The sequence below is a fragment of the Castor canadensis genome, chromosome 8 (genome assembly GCF_047511655.1).
Source record: "Castor canadensis chromosome 8, mCasCan1.hap1v2, whole genome shotgun sequence".
Classification (NCBI taxonomy): domain Eukaryota; kingdom Metazoa; phylum Chordata; class Mammalia; order Rodentia; family Castoridae; genus Castor; species Castor canadensis.
In genome coordinates, this window is record NC_133393.1 from 153,018,044 (window position 1) to 153,039,488 (window position 21,445).

General features: G+C 41.9%; 1 protein-coding gene and 1 non-coding gene across 11 annotated transcripts in view; both read right to left on the bottom strand.

Moving 5' to 3' along the window:
- The window catches only part of Efcab6 (EF-hand calcium binding domain 6), a 225,839-nt gene that overhangs the window by 97,387 nt on the left and 107,007 nt on the right, over nucleotides 1-21,445 (bottom strand). For 8 of the 10 annotated variants that reach the window (XM_074084647.1, XM_074084646.1, XM_074084642.1 and 5 more), the window contains 4 exons: nucleotides 10,665-10,724; nucleotides 10,402-10,562; nucleotides 3,392-3,562; nucleotides 1,707-1,875 (listed from right to left, as the gene is read on the bottom strand). In XM_074084647.1, the coding sequence (XP_073940748.1) occupies nucleotides 1,707-1,875; nucleotides 3,392-3,562; nucleotides 10,402-10,562; nucleotides 10,665-10,724 (561 nt within the window). Of the gene's footprint in view, nucleotides 1-1,706; nucleotides 1,876-3,391; nucleotides 3,563-10,401; nucleotides 10,563-10,664; nucleotides 10,725-21,445 lie in introns of those variants that run through there. The other 2 variants (XM_074084652.1, XM_074084654.1) reach the window with 2 other exon arrangements.
- Nucleotides 8,755-8,879, bottom strand: LOC141410648 (small nucleolar RNA SNORA40). The gene has a single exon (XR_012435474.1). It is a non-coding gene; the product is annotated as a small nucleolar RNA SNORA40 (small nucleolar RNA).

A 21,445-nucleotide genomic window follows, 5' to 3' on the forward strand; every position in this document is an offset into this window, starting at 1 on the left:
CTGCTGTGCTTAGCCATTGCAGGGGGTCAGGGTGCAGGCAGGCAATGAGGCTGCTATCACACTCACACGGCAGGACACAGCGGAAGGAAGCAGTGGAGGCAGGGAAGGTCATCATATTCTGGACAATCTTGTAGGCAGCCAACAGGCTTTGGTGAGGACTTGGATGTGGGTGTAGGAGGAAACAGGAACAATAAAGACTACAGAACCTTAGCCATGCCCTTGGCCTTGGACTGAGAAAGGACAGAACACTGACAGCGTGGCTGTGCAAGGACGCAGATGGCCTGCCAAGTGGCCTCGTGGAGAGTTCGAGCAGGCAGGTGACTGTGAGGTCGGAGTCAGGAGAGTCACAATCTGGGCCACACACTGGGGAGCCACTGGCTTATCAATAACCATAAGAAAGAGAACCTGGTCGTGAGCTGACCACCTCAGGAGATGCCCTCACAAGGTGGGTGTCAGTCCCAGCTTTGTTGCCACCTTCTGCCACTTCTCAGAGGCAGTCACTTTCCCGCCCTGAAAGGTCAGAGGCGGGTGAGCATTTCAGGACCAGGGAGTCTGTGACTGATTAAGGATCGTAATGCTGCACACTGCTCAAGTACAAGGCTATCTCACATTGGAGCGAGACCTGGTGCCAGGTAACTTGGGGCAAAATGAATGTAGGGCAAAGTGCCCTGCAGGGGTGGGGAGGGGATATTGAGCCAGGTGGCCCTGCACTGGCTCCCACAGCTCTTCTCACTCCACTGAGTTTGTTGCCATTTGTCCTCACTGACTGGCTCTGGAGTCAGTGAACCTTCCCTCCTCTGTCCTGATTGCTGAGCATTCTTTGTCTCTACCCTCATCGCACCCCAGAGCTTTTGTGCTCCCTTCATAGCAGACCCTCCACATCTTTTTGTTTGGTTTGGTTTGGGGAGTGATAGGGTCTGGGTGATTCCCATAGCTGACACCCCATCCCCCGCTCTGGCACCCCTAGACTGTCCTCCACACCACAGATGCTCCATGAGACTTAGGAAGAAGACACAAACAGCACCCTCTGCAGGCTGCCTGGCCAGCACTATGTAGACAGTGGACACTGGAGTAAGTGGGAGATACATGTCATCACCTTCTTCTAAGTTTGTCCACACGGACTATGCTACTATTAACTGAACATTTTCCTTTAAAAGAGCTGAAGCAGATAAGCTAGTGGGGTCATAATAGGAATTTTAAGCACTCATTTAAATTAATTCCTGGGAAGTCTATGCAGAACCCTTCAAGCTGAGCCCTTTCTGGCAGAAACCCACCAGTTCCCATAAGCACATGCAAATCAGCACTCTGCAGATTCCATATTTCACTGCCAGATTTCTTCCCACTTTCTAGAGGAACGAATCCCAGCTCTGTTACTGCAGCATCACGGGACTCTTTAGTGGCACACAGGTGCCCAGCAGCTGTGTCCTCCCACCCCCACTCTGTCCCACCCCTGCTCAGTGCCCGGTACACAGTGGAGCCAAACAGTGCAGCAAGCAATGCTTTGTTTGAAAGGTTTAAACATCAAAGATAGCACGCCCATGTTGGAGGCGTTCTTGGAAGAGATCTGCTGAAGACAATATTTGGCCAAAAGAATTCTTTTCAATCATTGCCTGGAAAGGGGGCCGCCTGCCCCGGACAAAAGCACCTCAGTGGGTCCACAACCGAACTGTGCATGAGGAAAGCAGCACAGAGCACCCATCGCCTACCTTCCGAAAGTCCCGCATGTCAATCTTCCCATCGAGCTCCTTGCTGATGTTAAGAAATCGCTCTCTGAAGGTTGGGTCCTGCAGCTGGATACAGGTTTTGAGTTTTTCAATGACCTCTTCTTTGGTCATGTTCTTGGTCCTGGCAGTATTATCCTCCACGGACTGGGCTCTAAAATCACAAGCAGGCCTTAGATCTGGTGCGAGCTCACACACATGGAGTGCTTCCTACGGCCCCGCTATCACCACATCCCATAACCACAGGGAAGTTAACCAGCCAGTCCCACAAGTGGGGGAGCAGATGCTCAGAGAGAAAGGTAACTCGATAGCCTTCCTGTGCTCCCCAGTTCCACAGTCAGCACCGTGTCACCATAGGCTCCTGTTTGCTGGACCATGGTGGCAGGTGGTGGGGGACAAAGGAGACTCTCAGTTGTGCTTGGAGCTGGAAGACAATGGCATGGGCCTGGGCACACAAAGTGGAAAGGGTATTGATATCAACTGGGAAATGTGAAGTCAGGGCCCATGACAAAGCTTCCAATTAAAGAATGAGGCCATTTGGTGGTAACTAGGTCAAGGAGGTCATCAAACATCTGTAGAAAGGAGGGAAGCCACAGTTATTTTAAGTCAATTTGTGAAACCGACTTGACTTACAAAAGGTAAATCTTTTGTGATGAGCTGTGGGTGTGAGTGGGAATGAGAGTGTGAGTGAGTGAGTGAGTGAGTGTGAGCGTAACTCTTTCCTCAGCTCTCTGAAGTTCCCTGGGCCCATTTCAGAGGGACAGAGGAGACCTCAGGCCCACAGAGATGGGATACCTCCCTCCACTTCTGATCCTTGCCAGTGCTCCAGGGAAGCCCACACTTTGTGAAATTCTTAATTGCTTTTACTTCTTTCTCTGGTTTTAGGAAGTGGACGTATCTTATCTCAGAATACTTAACCTTTCTCTTAAAATACCATCTTTCTGCCCGTGTATAAAGCAGTTACTATTGAAAAGCCAGATACTCAAATTTCATTAGCATATCATTAAATGAACAGGATATCATTAAAATATTCCCATTGCTCTATACTTAAGAACTTTAAACAAGGAATTTGACAAAATGAAGTCTGCTGAATTTTCCCTTCCCTGCAGATTTATGATAAGCTATGAGCAAGCAAGTTGGAATAATACCTTTTCATTAGACCAAACCTGCATTTTTCACAAGGCAGAAGAGCTAGAATATTCACCAGTCTGATTTTTTACAGTTTACTAAGTGTGTTTAATTGTTCCCTTTCAATTTGACCCTGGTTTAATAATTTTGTCATTCATATTAGGAAATGCTAAGTGGCTTAATGGGGATGTTTGCAGTAAGTGCTGAGTGGTGGTAAGGCAGCTAAGTCTCTGAAAATGATAGGTGTGGATGCCGTGTGTGCACTGGGAGGCGAGTCCCGGCTTCTTGACCCAGGTGGGCTACCAAGTTTTTGAGAAGACCTGAGGCAAGTCCCCGCTTTCTCAGATGGCACTGCCTCTGTTTCTGAAATTAACAGGCGACTGACTCATCATCCCTAAGAACTCTGCTTCCCTGACTCTAGTCACTGCATGTATAGAAATGCCATCTTTCTTGTCTAAATAAAAATTAGTGAAATATTCATTTAGTCAACAAATGCCTACTAAACGCCTATCCCATGCAGGGCATGCTGTGCTCCATCTTACCTCTCAGGGAGCTCCCCATGCTGCCGTTCCTCCTTTTGAATCCCTTCACTTGGCTGATCCCTTGGAACAAGAACTGGAGAGACGGCAGGCGGGCCGTCAGTTCCTACGCATGCCAACAGGCTCTTGTAAAGGATTCCTCCTGAAGCCATACTGTAAAACTTATCACAGAACCTGGATTTGGAAAAATAGAGCACACCCTTTGGAATGGCTAAAATTAAAGACTGCCTCTATGAGCTGGGCATGGTGGTACACACCTGTAATCCCAGCACTTAGGAGAATCATGAGTTCAAAGCCTTGGCTAAATAGTCACCCTGACTCAAAAATACGTGCAGACATACACACATACACACGTATATCACCCAAATACACATATATGCATGGGTACATATATATAGGCACACAAATAAATACACATGCACACCTACACACGTACATGCACACATACGTGGATACACAGACATACACAAATGTGCACGCATGCACGTACACTCATATAAACACACATATTCAATATACAGCTCCCTGCCACTGCTCTTGGGAACACGAAATGGTAGAGCCACTTTGGAAGACGTTTTGGCCACTGAATATGCTGTTACTAAAGGAACTAGCCATTCTGCTTCCAGGCATTTACCAAAGAAAAATGAGATGTGTGCTTGCATAAAGAGTTGTGCAGTACAAACAGCTTCATAGTCACATGTCCATTGACACGAGTGGATACACAAACTGGTAAAGCTATGCAGTGGAGTACTACTCGGCTATGAAAAGGACTGAACTGTTGGTATTTGTAACAACATGAGTGAATCTCAAAGTTACTATGCTTAGTGAGTAAAGCCAGGCAAAAAAAGAGAACATCTTGTATTCTCCCGCTTATATAAAATGCAAAATAATCTACAGTGACAGAGAGCAGATCAGTGTGTGCTTGAGGCTGGGGCAAGGGAGTGATGAACTGAAAGGGCACAGGGAAGGTGGGGGGTGACAGAAGTGCGTGATATTTGATTGGTATCTTATGGTGGTTCCTGATGAATTTTACCAAATCATAGCATTTTAAATATGTGTCCTTTACTGCTTATAAAGTATGCCACAATAAAGCATGCTACGTGAGGAAGAATTTTTAAACTAGAAATGTTGTTATGAAATTATGTAAGAACTTGTAATAGAATATCAGCATAAGCAAAAGCTGTAGGTAATGCAGGGGACAACGGATGTGATGACACTGACTTCTTCCCTTCTCTCTCTCTCTCCCTTTGTTACTTCTTTGTGGGGCTGAGGATCAAGCCCAGGTAGGCAAGCATTCTGCCACGGGTTACCCTCCCCAGTCCCAGGACCGGTTTCTTTGTCAGTCTGTTTATTATTATTGTGCATGGTTGTTGTTGTAAACTTGATAAAGCCTAAGGAGCAGACAAAATTTCACACATTCATTAAAATCCACAAGACTGCAAGCTCAGCAGCATGGACGGAGGCCCTGGGACCTGGTTGTGGCTTGGATATGAGCTCTGTGTTTGCAGAGCTGTGTGCCAGGAGGCAGGGCTCATGAGCAGCAGTCTGAGGACACTTTCAGGGAGTCAGTGAGGCCCCAACTACTTTCCTGTTGGTGCTAAGGTACTGCCTGGCTTTTCCACAAGTGCTGGTGGAGCTGAGGCCAGAGTGGCAACCACAGCCTTGCCGACATAAGGGAGCAGGCACAGCATGGCCTGTGCTGCTGATGTTTCTGAGTTTGTAGGCGGAGGGCATAAGTGGGAAGTAGGAGGAGTTGTTCAGAGACTAACTCCGTCTCTTTATAGCACTTCTCCTGGGCTCCTGTGTCCCACCTGATGCAATCTGTTACCTCACTGACATCCAACAAATCGTCACTTTGACCATGAGCCCACATGGAAAGACACCAAGGACACTTCTTTCCTACACCACTCTTTTTAAATTTCTTGATTTTAATTCTTATATAGCAAATAATGACGGACATACCCTGCAGGGCAAAAACTCAGCCTTCATCATTTTCAAGGAACACGAGTGTTAAGAATTGCCCAGTTTGCATGTTACTCACCTCTGTGCTTTGGGGTCCACATCTATAAAATGCAAGTGATGAAAGGACCTAGAGCAGGGGGCTTCTATAATGACAAGTCATGGGCTGGCATGCTGTGCGTATAGCCACTCAACAAACAGTAGCTGTGAAGTGCTTACGACAGAGACCTCGCTGGGGGCTGAACATGAACTCTGAAGCCATCCCCAGCTCAGTGAGTACCACTACGACTCTCATCGCTGCAATAAATATTTAGGCAATCTGCATATTAACCACTGTGCTAAGTACTGTGATGACAATTATGAGCAAAATAGAACAACTTCCACCACCTCATGGAGCTTCCGTTGACCAGGACAAAAGCAACAGATTGTCTAAGTGTGCAGAGGCAAGAGCGAGCCCCATGTTTTCAAGAGATCAAAGCAGTGGGCCCTGGCTAGAGCCAAGACCAGCCACAAAAGCAGCTGAGAACACAGTCTGCAGATGAACGACACATGTGGCACAGAGTCAAAAGCTGTGGGTACACAAGCTCACTTGATCCTGATTACCACTCCAAAATGAACGTTTGCATGAGGAAACAGAGGCTTACAGAAGTTGCTGGTTGCATGGTGGCTCATGCCTGTAATCTTAGCTACTTGGGAGGATCATGGGAAGATCACACTTTGAAGCCAGCCTTGGCAAAAAACTCACGAGGCCCCATCTCAATGAATAAAAGTGGGGCAGGATGGCACATGTCTGTTATCCCAGATATGCAAGAAGCATGTAGGAAGACTGCAGTCCAGACTGGCCTGGTCATAAATGCAAGAACCTATTAAAAAATTACCTAAAGTTGGGGCTGACAGAGTAGCTCAAGTGGTAAGAGTGCCTACTTTAGCAAGTGTGAGGCCCTGAGTTCAAATCCCAGTGCCACCAAGAAGAAAAGACCCAAATCAAACAAAACAGATCAAAAACCCTAAGCCAAAAAAAGGAGAGTGGGGGCTGAAGATGTGGCTCAAGTGGTAAAGCACCCATCTAGTAAGCGTGAGGTCCTGAGTTCAAACCCCAGTGCCACCAAAAAAGAAAGAAAAATAGAATTTCATGGAAGGTATGTAGCCTGCCCAAGTTCACAGCTAGTTCAGGGCCAAGCCAGGTTAGAACCCAGTCAGTCTGTCTGGAGACCAAGTTCTGGAGCGGTGAGAGGGTCACGCATGCCTTGGAAGCCAGCATCTACAGTTTGCTTCCTAATGGCAACAGGACAGCAGTGTGTGTTCTGCAGGGTTGCAGATTAGGTGTGTGGGCCCACAGAGAGTGGGCGGCAGAGGCTTCCCGGCTGATTCACTAGGTTGCGTTCACTCATTTGCCCATCACTGATCATCTTCCTGACATCCCATGTCCTGAAAGGCCCTTCCTTGTCTTCTCCAGACTCAGAGGCAGTATCCCACATCCTCGCTCCAAATCCATCCATCCTGCTGTGAACAAGTGAGCAGTCGGTCCTTCCCTTCCCACCCCCATCTTCATCCCCCATGTTCCTGTCATGTCTCTTACAGCACATGGGAGCCATGCTCTATGCTGGGCTCTTCTGCAGTAGGCTGTCCCTAAAGCTCACCAAGTGAAAGAAGGAAGAAGCAAATAATGGCAGCATCTCTTGCTCATTACTTCACACAGCAAAGGCCTAGCCCAGCTGAGGCCTCCACAGACAAGAGGCATGCAATGTGGCCTTTAGTGTCTCTCCCCTACAGGCCACGGCTTGGGCACAGGCCTTACCTCTCATCACTTTCTAAAATCCTCTTGACTCACAGTCCTGTCTCTCCCACCCCAGTGTTTCTTCACACTAGCAAACTGATCTTTCTGCAAACATCCCATCAGAATTGGATAAGATGCAATAGAATATCCAAGCTGGATGTCAGCCCTTCTGATCAGGAAAGGCCTGGCTTCTCCTTCCTCTTTTTTTTTTTTTTTTTTTAGTAAATAAACTTTCTTTTTTTTTTACTGTTTTATTATTCATATGTGCATACAAGGCTTGGGTCATTTCTCCCCCCTGCCCCCACCCCCTCCCTTACCACCCACTCCGCCCCCTCCCTCTCCCCCCTACCCCCTCAATACCTGGCAGAAACTATTTTGCCCTTATCTCTAATTTTACATGAATCTTACATGAAATAAACTTTCATGTAAGGAATTTCACATGTTGTAATTCCTTCACTGCCAACAAGGTAATCTCTAAAGCAGAAGTTCAGGAGTCCTCTTCTGTAAGCCAGCCCTTTTAAAAGAGTCGATGTTTACTGCAGATGTCCTCTTGGCATTGCCACAGTTCTTATATTTGAGCTTCTTTTATCTCCAATTGAACTGTGCCCATACTGAGACAACTTCAGATTCCTCACCTTGGATTTTTGGGGTCTAACTTCTTCAAGTCATTTTCTTTAGGATCCCTTTTAGGGTCTATGGTTCTACATGCATCTGAATTGCTGACATCTTCTCTAAACATGAATGAGTTCAGATCCTAAGCAAACACACTCAGGAATGATACAAATCTGTGGGATGTACAGCCAGGTCTGGGTGATGTACACTCAGATGTGTGAGATGTACAGCCAGATCTGTGTCATGTACAGTCAGGTGTGTGTGATATACAGTCAGATCTAAGGTATATACAATCAGATATATAGGATGAACACTGAGCTATGCTGGATATACAGTCAGATCTAAGGGATGTATAGTCAAATCTGGGTGATATACAGCCAGATCTGTTTCATGTACAGTCAGGTGTGTGTGATATACAGATAGATCTGTGTTGTGTACAGTCAGGGGTGTGTGATATACAGTCAGGTCTGTGTCGTGTACAGTCAGGTGTGTGATATAGTCAGATCTAAGGGATGTACAGTCAAATCTGGGTGATATACGTCAGATCTGTGTCATTTACAGTCAGATGTGTGTGATATACAGCCAGATCTGTGTCATGCACAGTCAGGTGTATGTGAGGTACAGTCAGATGTGTGTGTGATATACAGTCATATCTGTGTCATGTACAGTCAGGTGTGTGAGGTACAGTCAGATCTGTGTCATGTATGGTAAAGGGTGTGTAATATACAGTCAGGTCTAAGAGACATACAGTCAGATCTGTGAGATGAACACTCAGCTATGCTGCATGTATGGGCAGATATGCAGGGTGTACCAGTATGCCAGGTTTTCAATACCAGACCTCATGTTTTCAATCTTCATGCACCACAGCATCAAAACTGGAACCTAACCAAGTTAGCTGGGATTTCTTATGATGTTTAGTTATCGACTCTTTGTCTTGGGACAGCCTTAACTGTTACCAGTTCCCCATCCCTTTCAGCTGACTTATGAATCATAATAGTGTACTGTCACACCTGACTATAATACACTGTCTTATACTGAGACAAAACTCCTGTAACTGAACAGTCAATTCTGGGTTGCAAAAGAGGAGTTATTTTTTGCACCTGTCTATACATCTGTGTAAACACACACACATATACAAGTGCTACCCTCTTCTTATACACCCTTTTCATACAGAAGACAGCCATTAAAAATAGATTATGAGGCCAGGCATGTTGGTGCACACCTGTAATCCAAGCTACTCAGAAGGTGGAGACATCACAATCATAACCCAAGGTCCAGGACCCATCTGAAAAACAAACTAAAAAAGGCAAAAGGACTGAGGGTATAACTCAAGCGGTAGAGTGCCTGCCTAGCAAGCTCAAGACCCTGAGCTCAGTCTGCCATACCCCTCTCAGAAAAGGGTTATGAACATTAGTGTTCAACAGAAAAGAGACTCAAAGAGCCAGGAACACTAATGTGTGTCATTCACATTTAAATTGATGTCATAGAGACAAAGTCAACAAATAAGGTTTTTATTACTTCTGTCAGACTGTGACTTAATTTGATTCCCACCTGACTTAATCCCCAAATCACTGTGCTTGCTTTGGGAAGCACTGGACCAGACCATCTCTGGACTGCCCAGCTCTTGGTTTTTCCAGAGCAGGTCTGAGCAGAGAGCAGGACAGGGGGTGATAACAGAGGCACCATCCTCTGTAGACAGGTGGGGTTCCAAGAGGCAGCTCTTCAAGGTCACTGCAGATGACACAGAACACCAGGTACTGTACCCCACGGGACGCCTGTAGAGCATAGAAGAGACCCGAACAGGGAGACCCAGAGGGGCCTTAAAGAGTATTCTCTTCTCTTCTTAACTCCCTATTCAGCCATCTATCTACCCATTGTCCCTTCTAGCTTTGGCTCATCAAAATACACTCTGAACTAAAGTGGCACAAATCCATTTGTGCCAGAGCCCTGTGATAAAACACACAAAGGTTAAGAGCACAGATCACCTCCTTTCTGCCCCCCACAACTCAGGTGTGAGGCTAGCAAGAGCAGAGCATACAGCACTAACCAACTGTAGTCTGCTTGTCAAATTTCTTGGCCCAGAATTTCTCTACGATTTAACCATGACTGGTCTGCCTCTCTAAAATTAATAGTTGGCTGCATTTAATTAAATCGTTCAATTACCTACATTTCAAGTTTTAAGACCACATGCAACTCTTGCTAGTGCCCTGGCCATCAGAACTCAATATACTTAACTGAAGCAACAAGAGATCTGTCTAAATTCAGTAAGAGTTTAGGTGGAATCTGCATTTTGGACAATGCTTCACAAGATAAAAAATAAAGGAACATATTTGCTTGACAAAAGCAAGAAAGAGTCAGGAGTCTTGGGGACTCCGCGTGGAGCCCAGGCCCTACCACTCACCAGCAACTTGGAGTGGGCACCTAACTTCTCCATCCGTGGAAAGGAGCAACGCTGGCCTCCTTCCTTGGGGGCAGTGAGGACTACATCCTACAACGTGTGTTGAATCCTTAGCCCACGTCCAATGCTTAGGAATGACTCAACAAACATTAGCTATTATCAAAAGTACCTATTAGTGTCACCAAAACACACAGAAAAAGGTTCAGCATTGTAAAACAGATTTGATGAAAAACATGAAATGAATTAATTTTGTTACCAATAACTTACTTCATTAAATGTTCATCTGTTAAAAATGGGCAGAATATGTGCACAATTTTCTTGAAATTATTTTGACCAATGAGCCCTGTGTCTCCAAGGTCGTATGAATGCAGCATGTTGTAAAAAGCTCGGAAATTCCTAGTAATTGTATCATATACCTTTTCTTCCACCTAACATAAAAGAGAAACACATTTTACTGTGCTGTAACCTGGTGCTGCCACCCTTGGTCAGTACAGAAGGGCATCCGTAAAGCGAAGGCAAGAGTTACTTACTGAATCCCAAGCCATGTAGACAGGTGCCTTGGTGTCTGTACTCGGGGAACTTTTGCTCATCTAAGTGGAAAAAGAAAATGTATAACAAAACCACTCAGGAAAGTCCGTAGGAGCTTTAGAGGCAGGTGAACTTGGCCTTGACCAGTTCTACCCCTAACTGTCCAATAGCTTTGAGACCTTGACCAAGTAAGTCTGCCCTTCTTTTGCCATCTGGAAATGGGCATAGCATTTAAGCTGAACTTATTTTTCAAATGTTTTTACTACAATAGTTGTACAGGGGGTTTCATTGTGACATTTCCAGATATGCACATAATGTACTCTGTTTGGTTTGTCCCCTGCATTTCTCCCTCCCCCTTAAAATGACCTCGAAAGATTTCAGTGTTCCATTTTCATATGTATAGAAAATACACTGACCATACTCACCCTCCTTTACCCTCTTCATTTGCCCTCCCCCTGCACTGCTCTCCTCATAACATGACCTGTTTTACATTCTGTCCTTCATTGCTTAAGTGTCTGTTCATTGTTCAGTGGGGTTTTGGCTGTATTTTACCTGCACATATACTGTACTTTAATCTGTCTAACCCCTTCTATTACTCTTCCTTTCCCCCATCCCATATTATTGAACAGTTTCCAGTGCATTTTGTTTGTTCCTACACAGATGTGATGTTTTTTAATGTTATTCACTATCATTCTCTTCTTGTTTCCTTCCTCCACTAGTGTCACTATTGCAGACATGTTCTGTAGAAAGATAGCTAGCTAGATATGTATATATGATAATGCTTGTATTTGTATTTCTATCTATCTTGTACATATGAGAAAAAACATGTGGCCTTTGTTTTTCTGAACCTGGCTTGCTTCATTTAACATGGTTAGCTCCATTCCCATTCATTTACCTGTGAATGACAAAATTGCACTCTTCTTTATAACTGAATAATATTCCATTATATAAATTATAATATATAAATTATACCCATTCATCTTATTGGGAAAAGTGTTGCAATAAATATGGGTGTGCATTCCTTCAGACATATGCCCAGTAGTGGAACTGCTGGAGCATATGGTAGTTCTAGTTTTAGTTTTTGAGGACCTTCCATACTTTTTTCCGTAGCACTAATCTACACTTCCATCAACAGTGTATTAGGGTTCCTCCCTGCTCCCATCCTTGCCAACATTTCTTGATGTTGGCATTCTTGATGATAGCCATTGTAACAGGAATGAGGGGAAATCTTAAAATGTGGTTTTGTTTTGCATTTCCTTTATGGCCAGGGAATTGAGTATTTCTTCATGTGTTTTTTGGTCATTTGAAAAATTTCTGTTTAGTTCACTTGCCCATTTCTTCATTGGGTCATTGACTCTTTAGGAGTTTAGTTTTTTGAGCTCCCTATAAATTCTGGTTATTAATCCTTTGTCAGCTGTATAGCTGGAAAGATCTTCTCCCACTCTGTGGGCTGTCTTTTCAGTCTGTTGACCATTTTCTTTGCTATATAGAAGACTTTCCTTTCTCTTAATTGCAGAGCTATTGGAGTTCTATTTAAGATGGTGTTGCCTATGCCTATATGTTCCAATGTATTGTGTTCTTTCCTGCAGTAGTTTCAAAGTTTCAGGCCTTTGAATTGATATTAGTATGGAGTGAAAGACAGGGAGATAGTTTGTCTTCTATATACAGATATCCAGTTTTCCTAGGACCATTTCTTGAAGAGGTTGTCTTTTCTCCATCATATGTTTTGGGCTACTTTGTCAAAAACCAGATAGTTGTAGTTGTGTGGATTTGTGTCTGGGTCTTCTGTTCTGTTCCATTGGTCTTTGCATCTGTTTCTGTGCAGTACCATGCTGTTTTTGTTGCTATGGCTCTGCAGTACAGTTTGAAGTTGGGTATTGTGATACCCGACTCCAGTGTTTGCTCTTTTTACTCATTATTGCCTTGACTTTTCAAGGACTTTTGTGCTTCCATATGAACTTTAGGGTTGTTTTTTTTCTGTTGGGAATGTCATTGGAATTTTGATGGGGATTGCATTGACCATGTAGATTGCTTTTGGTAGTATGGCTATTTTCACAATGTTAATTCTGCTGATCCATGAGCATGGGGGGCATCTATCTTCTGATATTTTCCTCAATCTCTTTGTTGGGTTTATAGTTTTGTTGTAGAGGACTTTCACTCCCTTTGCTGAACTTCTTCCTATGTATTTTTTTGAGGCTATTGTGAAGGGGATTGTTTTCCTAAATTCTCTCTCATTCTATAGGAAAGTTACTGATTTTTTTATTTTATTTTGTATTCTGCTACTTTGCTGAAGATGCTTAGGATATCTAAGAGTTTTTGGTGGAGTTTTTAGGGTTATTTAGGATAAGATTTGCAAATAGAGGTAATTTGAGTTCTTCCTTCCCTATTTGAATTCCTTTTATTTCTTCCTATGGTCTTATTGCTCTGGCTAGGAATTCCAAGGCTATGTTGAATAAGAGTGAGGAGAGTGGACACCCTTGTCTCATTCCTGACTTCAGAGGAAATGGTTTCAGTCTTTCCTCATTTGGTATGATGTTGGCTATAGGCTTAGCATATAAAAATATGTTGAGGTACAATCCTTCTATTCCTACTCTCATCAGAGCTTTTATCAAGAAAGGATGTTGAATTTTGTCAAAGGCTTTTTCTGCATCTATTGAAATGATCACATGATTTTTGTCCTTGCTTTTATTTATATGCTGTATCACATTTATTGATTTGCATAGCTTGAACCATCCCTGCATCCCTGGAATGAAACAACTTGATATGCTGTTGGATTCAGTTTGCCAGTATTTTGTTGAGAGTTTTTGCATCTATGGTCATTGAAGAGATTGGTCTGTAACTTTCTTATGTCATTGTCCAATTTGGGGATAAGTGTAACACTGGCTTTATAGAATGAGTTTGGTAGCGTTTCTTCCTTTCTATTTCATGAAAAAGTTTCAGAAGTGTTGGTGTTAGTTTTTTAAAGGTCTAGTAAAACTCAGCAGTGCATCCATCAGGCCCTGGGCTTTTCTTTTTTGGAGACTCTCTATTGCTGTTTCATTTCATTACTCTTATATTCTCTTGGTTCAATTTTGGTTGGTCAAATGCATCTAGAAATGTATCCATTTCTTCTAGATTTTCCAATTTTTTTGCATATAGGTCTTCAAAGTATTCCCTACGAATTCTGGATTTCATTGGTGTTTGTGGTAATACCCCTTTTTCATCTCTAATTTTATTAATTTTGGTCTTTTTCCTCCTACACCTTTTAGTCCAATTGGCTAAGGGTTGATCAATCTTACCTATCTTTTTGAAGAACCATTTAAAAAATACAATAAACATGAAAATCCTTCATCTGGAAATCAAATAAATGCAAAATAAAAGAAAAATGAGACGGTATCCTTGAATATCAGGACAATAAAAATGAAAAAGGAAGCAACCTGCTGACTGGCACTGGCCAAGAGTCAGAAATAGTGGGAGTGTAAATTAGGTATGGTTTCTGGAAGGCATTTTGTCTTCTGGTACCTTTGAATAACACTGAGAGACCTGATGATTTGCAGACTCTGCATGGACCAGGTCTGCTGTGGGGAGATCAGGGTGGCTGGGAGCAGGGCAGAAAGGAAACTTACAGTTCCCAGGGTTCCCCACTACACCCTTTGCATTTGGTACTTTATACATACATTCCTCTTTAAAAACAGTTAAAGTGATGAATACAATAAAACTTAAGTTCAAATGGTATTTTCTCAATAATTCCATTTCTAGAACTTCATACTGAATCAATAACCAGAAAGTGATGCAAAACAGGGGGTACAAGATGTTCACTAGAGCAAAATTTACAAAAGGAGAAAAAATGAACACCTATTTAAAAGATATGCTATATCCTTTAAAGTTATGTAGCACAATTTCTGATGTTAAATCTTCACACTGTAATAAAAACTGACAACAGATCAAAGACATTGATTATTATTATGCAATCTGGAAATAAAAATATCACAAAACATGAATGTGCACAGCCAAACTCTTCAGGCTGTCTGGTTACATACAAACATCTTTAAAATATCATTTGTACTGCAATAAGCTCTTTTAAAAAGAAAGTGTGTGTGCATGTATATTACAGGTTTGGAAAGGTGTACAACAAAGACTAACATGGGTAAAGATTCCTTGTTGTTAGTAGTGGTGATTCTTATTCTCTTCTATTTGCATACTATGCTCTCTAATTAATGTATTAGTTCAGTCAATGGCCCAACAGGCCACCCCCTGGGGTAGAGTGAGCCATGTTAACAGGAAGGCCTCTGCCTTTGTGGAGACAGGACAAAGCATGCCACAAATGGAACTTTGTGGCCATGACCAGGGCTGGGGGCCCTGTGAGGTCCATAACCAGAGGATGGGATTTGGCCAGAGATGTCAGGAAGGGTCTTGAGCAGGTTCCGGGCACCTGAGTGCTGGGGATGGTGCTGCCAGGCAAGAGGAGCAGAAAGAGCCCAAGGAGGCAGCAATAGCACTGTGAGGCTGGGAGCAGGCAGCTGGGAGACCTGAGGAAATGAAAGAGGAGACCATGAGGCTGTAAACTACTGGTGAAGTGGGCTCCTAATCAACCATGTCAGGAAGTTCTGCTTTAATCCCAGAGTCCAGAGGTCATTGAGGGGTTTAAACATGGCCAAATGTGATCTGAGTTATATCAAGCAAGATCACAGTACTTGCCATGACAGAGCATCTTGCTTGTATGTCTCTTTTGTTTTGTTTCTTCAGATGGCTATGTGCAGGGTTCTGTAGTGTGGACACTAATGATTCCTAAGAATCATTAACAGAGCTAACACAGGATCTGTCCCATCGCAGAGTTCAGGAAAAGATGCAATTATTTGTGTCGTGTGAGAAAGGATTCTGGAACATCCTTTTAAATTAGGGTTCAAGAAGGACCACATGATGTGGATTTGGAACATGGTTGTTGGGTCTGGAGACCTAAGGCAGATGCGTGAGCATCCCATCTCCCATGGAGAGCACTGTGATTCCTGCATCCTGAGAAGGACTTGTAAACCTGCATTCCTGTACCCAGAGGAGGAGATGCAGGGTCTCACAGATCTGCTACAAGGCTGATAAGCAAAATGCTCTCAAGATTCTCCCCTCCACCAACAAGCAGCAAAACAAACCAGTTCACCTAAGAAAGCCCGAGAATCCATGGCCAATGAAAAAAGCCCACCTAACCTTCACCCAAACCTAGAGTTAAAACATCCGTAAAAACCCTAGCCTTCACCTGAGCAGTGAGCTACCACTTCACCTGAGCAGCTGCACTGCTCTAGCTGTAGCCTTTCCTTTCTCTCTAATAAACCCTACTTCATATACCAGCCTTGGCTCACAAGTCAATCAGCTGCCTCATGAGCCAGTTCTCTGGCCTGTGAAGGCAAGGACCCTCGATACTGGCCAGAAATACTTCACACCGGCATATAACATGGTCATTGCCTTACACAAGGGGACTACTTAGGAAATCACAATATTAAAATTATGGCTAAAACTTAACAAATATTTACTAAGTTCTAAACACTTGTGTTTTATCCTGCTGAATCTCCATATCAATCCTATAAGTTGGGGCTATTCTAAACCTTGTTTTAGGGATGAAGACATGAGTCTTGGGGAGGTAAATTACTTGCCCTGGACAAAAATCACAGAGGTGGAGGTAGGTGCCCAAGGTTCACCCCTGGCTGACAGCCTTTACACCCTGCAACTCAATTAATCTTTTTCCCACATTTTAAAATTAGCATTACATGGATGTGAGGGCGATCTGGCTGTAACATCTGTCACCTCATTGATTGCCAGGGTTAATTCGACTGATCTGGCTGGCTAGGTGGGTGTCTCCTTCCTCCCTCACCACTCCATGTGCGTCCCTCCCAAAGCTACATGCTCGGTCGAAGAGGACAACCATCCCTGATAGAGGAGGACTGCTCTTTGGTCAAGCATATATGAGTAGCTGCGCTCCCCTGCTAGAACCTCCAAACAAGCTCTCAAATTAGCATTACATTAGAAGCATATGGGGTCATTGCGATAATTCCATAGATAGGCCCAATGTTCTTTGAACAAGTTCACACCCTCTGTCATATTCCCTTAGCCCTTCTCTCTCTCCCCTTTTTTCAAACAGTGTTTTGTGGGTTTCATTATGCTGTCTTCATATATGTATGCAATATACTTTGAGCCTCTTCACCCCACTCCACACCTTCTCATTTTCCTCTCCCCTTTTACACTCATTATTATTACTATTAGTCATTATCATTTTAGATTTAGATTTCATATAAGAGAAAACATGATATTTGGCTTTCTGAGCTTGGTTTATTGCACTCAACATGATGATCCCCAGTTCCACCCATTTTCCTGCAAATGACATAATTTCATTCTGCTTTATGGCTTAATAAAACTCCATTTTGTATATATACATCATTTTCTTTATCCCTTGATTGGTGTTGGGGACCTATGCTGATTCCATAGCTTGGCTATTGTGTACACAGCTGCGACAAGCATAGGTGTGCAGGTGTTTCTCTGGTTTATCAACTTATGCTCCTTTGGATATTTGCCAAGAGTGGTATGGGGTCATCAGGGAGGTCTAGTTTTAGTTTTTTGATGATCCTCCATGCTGGTTTCCATAGTGGTTGCACTGGCTTACATTCCCACCAGCAGTGTGTGAGGGTCCTTTTTCCCTGCATCCTCACCAGCCTTGTTCTTTTGTTCAGGATTACTTTTGCTATTCAGGGGTCTTACATGTTTCTATATGAATTTTAGGAATGATTTTTCCATTCTATGAATAATGACATTGGGATTTTGACTTAGATTGCTTCTAGTAGTGTAGCCATTTTCACAATATTGGTTCTGCCCGTCCATGAACGTGAGAGGTCTTTCCATCTTCTAGTGTCTTCAATTTCTTTCTTCAAGGTTTTAGAGTTTTCATTACAGAGGTGTTTCACCTCCTTACTTAAGTTTAATCCTGGCTATGTTACTTTTTGAGGATATTGTGAATGGAATTGTTTTCCTGATATCTTTATCAGTCTGTTCATTGTTGGTATATAAAAAAAGCTAGATTTTTTTTGTATGTTTATTTTATATCCTGCTACATTGTCAAAAATGTTTATCTGACCTAGTAGTTTTTGGTGATCTTTAAAAGATCTTTAGGGTCTTTTAAGTATAGGACCATATCATCAACAAACAGGGATAATTTGACACCTTTCTTCCCTATTTGAATTCCTGCCATTCCTTTCTCTTACCTCATTGCTCTAGCTAGTAATTCCAGTGCTTTATGGAATAACAGTGGGGAGACTGGACACTCTTGTCTCATTCCTGACTTTATAAGAAATGATTTCAGGATTTTCCCATTTAGTAAGACGTTGGCTATAGATTTGCCATAAATAGCCTTTGTAATGTTGAGGTACATCCCTTCTTTCCTAGTTTCTTCAGAGCTTAGATCGTGAAAGGATGTTGAATTTTGTCAATGGCTTTTTCTGCATTTATTGAGAAGATTCTGTGATTCCTGTCCTCGATTCAGTCTATGTGCCATGTTACATTTACTGATGCGTGTATGTTGAGCCATCCTCGCATCCCTGCAGTGAAATCAACTTCATCATGGTATATGATCTTTTGAATATGTTATTGAGTTCAGTTTGCAAGTATTTTCTTGAGAATTTTTGCATCTATATTCATCAAGAAAATTGGTCTATAATTTGCATTTTTGTTGTGTCCTTAACAGAGTTTGGTATCAGGGTAATACTGGCTTCATAAAACAAATTTGGTAGCATTCATAACCTTTCTATTTTATAGAATATTTGAAGAGCATTGGTGTTAGTTCCTTAAAGATCTGGTAGAATTTGGCAGTGACTCTATCTGGTCCTCAGTTCTTCTTTGTTGGAAGACTATATATTGCTGCTTCAATCTTATTGCTGTGTTATAGATCTGTTTAAGTGGTTCATGTCTCCTTGGCTCAGTTTTGGTAGGTCAAGTGCATCTAGAAATTTAGCTCTTTCTTCTAGATTTTCCAGTTTATTAGAATATAAGTTTTCAAAGTGTTCACTCATTATCTTTTGAATTTCACTCGTATTTGTTGTGATATCCCCTTGTTCATCTCTACTTTTAGTAATTTTGGTCTTTTCCCTCCTTCTTTTGGTTGGCTTGGCCAAGGGTTCTAATCTTATTTATCTTTTCAAAGAATCAACTTTTTGTTTCATTGACTCTTTGTGTTTTTTAGTCTCCATTTAATTTATTTTTGCCCTAATCTTTATCATTCTCATTTTGGTCCTGACTGTTTTTCTAGGAACTTGAGGTACATTCTTAGGCTATTTATTCAAAGTCTTTCTCTTGTTTTGATGTGGGCATTACAGCTACAAACTTTCCTCTTAGCCCATTCTATGCTGTATGCTAGATGTTCTGATAAGTTTTTTCATTTTCATTAGATTCTAGGATTTTTAAATTTCCCCTTCTTTATTTCTTCAATGTCCCACCGATCATTCAACAATGCATTGCTGTCTCCCTGTGCTTGCATGTCTTTTAGGTTCTTTTGTTGTTGGTTTCTAGTCATATTCTGTTGTGGCATGATCAAATACAGGGGGCTGTTTCAATTTTCTTATATTTGTCAAGAATTTATTTAAGTTCTAAAATATGATCTATGTTGGAGAAAGTTTCATGGGCTGCTGAGAAGAATATGTATTGTGCAGGTGCTGGATAAAATATTCTGTAGCTATCTGTTATATCCATTTGGTCTATAGTGTCAATTAAATTTCAAGTTTTTTTGTTCACTTTTTGTCTCGATGACCAGTCTACCAGTGAAAGTGTGGTACTGAAGTCTCCCACTATTATTGTGTTGGGGTCTATCTATGCTTATAAGTCCAGTAGTGTTTTTTTAATGAAATTTGGTGTGCCAACAATTGGTGTGTATATATTAACAACCGTTATCTCCTCTTGATGGATTATTCCCTTTATTAATATGAAAAGATCTTTGGCTCTTCTGAATAATTGGTTTTAAGTCTATTTTATCAGATACAAGTTTAGTTAACTCATGCCTGCTTTTGGGGACCATTTACTTGGGAAATCTTTTCTCATTCTTTCACCCTACACCAGTGTTTGTCTTTCTCAATGAGATACATTTCTTATAGGCAACAAAGGGTCACATCTTGCTTTTAATCCAACCTACCAATCCATGTCTTTTAATTAGAGAATTGAGACCATTGACTTTCTGTGTTAATATCAAAGGTATGTAATGTTTCCTATCATTTGTTGTTTTGTGATTTTTGCTTCTTTTCTAATCCTTGTTTGCTAATCTACTCATTTAGTGGGATTTATTCTTTTCTGTATTTTTCTGTTGGGTTTATATTCCTCTTCCATGTGTAGAATTCTTTCAGTATCTTCAGCAGTGCTGGTTTAGTGGTCATGAATTCCTTTAGTTTTTGTTTATAGTGGAAGGTTTTTATTTCTCCTTTAATTATGAAGGCTAGTTTTGCTGGATACATTATTCTAGGTCAACAGTTATTTTCTTTCAGGCCTTGAAATATATCATTCCATGCCTTCCTTGGCTTGTTGAAAAATCTACTGTTATTCTGATGGGTTTGCCTTTTTATGCAACTTGAAGTTTTAATACTCTCTTTTTTTGTTACGTATATTTATTATTTTAACCATAATATGTTTAACGGTGTTTCTTTTCTGATTTTGCCTGTTTGGTGTTCTGAACATATCCTGTACCTGGATGACCCTCTCTTTATTAAGACTGGAGAAATTTTCTGCTATTATTTTATTGAATATGTTTTCTATGCCTTTAGCCTGTACCTCTTCTCTTTCTTCTAATACCTATGGTTCATAGGTTTGGGTTTTTGATGGTGTCCCAGAGATCTTGCATTGTCTTTTCATATATTCTTAGTATTTTTTTCTTTGTCTTTGTGACCAATTTAGTTCCTCTACTTTATCTCTGATCCCTGACACTATTTTCAACACTTTTCATTCCATTATTAAGGCTTTAATAATTTTAATTTGATTATTTATTATTTGATTATTGAGCTTTTCAACTCCAGGATTCCAATTTGGGTTTTTTTTTTTTTCTTTCAGGATTTCTATATCTTTATTGAATTCCTCCTTCATACTTGCATTGCCTTCCTTATTTCATTCAGCTGTTTATTTGAATTCTCTTTAAGTTCATTCAACTGTTTATTTGCATCCTTTTTGAATTCATTCTGGTGCTTATACATGTCCTCTTTAATTTTGTTGATCATTCTTATCATTGTCCTTATGAGTTCATTGTTTGAAATTTCATCTCCTTCCTACTATTCAAGTCCTTTGTTGTGGAATTCTTGACCTTTTGAGGAGACATGTTGCATTTTTTTTTTTTCATTTTAATTGTGTTTCTACACTGGGATTTATATTTCTGAGGCCAAGTTCCTGGCTGGAAGTTTTAATGCCTGTAGTCTTTCAGTTGAAATAGTTTTAATGTTCAGGCAGGACAGTGCAGTGGCTGGGATTGAGGGACTATTTCTCACCACTGGACTGGGGAGTATGACTCAGCAGTCACACATTGACCTACTGTGAGCCACTGTTGGATGTAGGGAGCTTTATAGCCCTTGGGGTGTTCAGGTTCCCACCTGCTCTTCATGACCTCCTATTTGTATCCCTAGGGGCAGCAAGTGTCCAAGCCCTGGGGTGACCCCTGAATGTGTTAGAGAGTGTGGGGAGCAAACCAACCACCGAGTTTTGCACTGTCTGGGAGAGAACGGAGGGGCCTATTCACAATGCCTTGTCTTACTCCTTACAGATTTCAGTCAGCTGCTCACTTCCCTGTGGGAAGAAAAGGCTG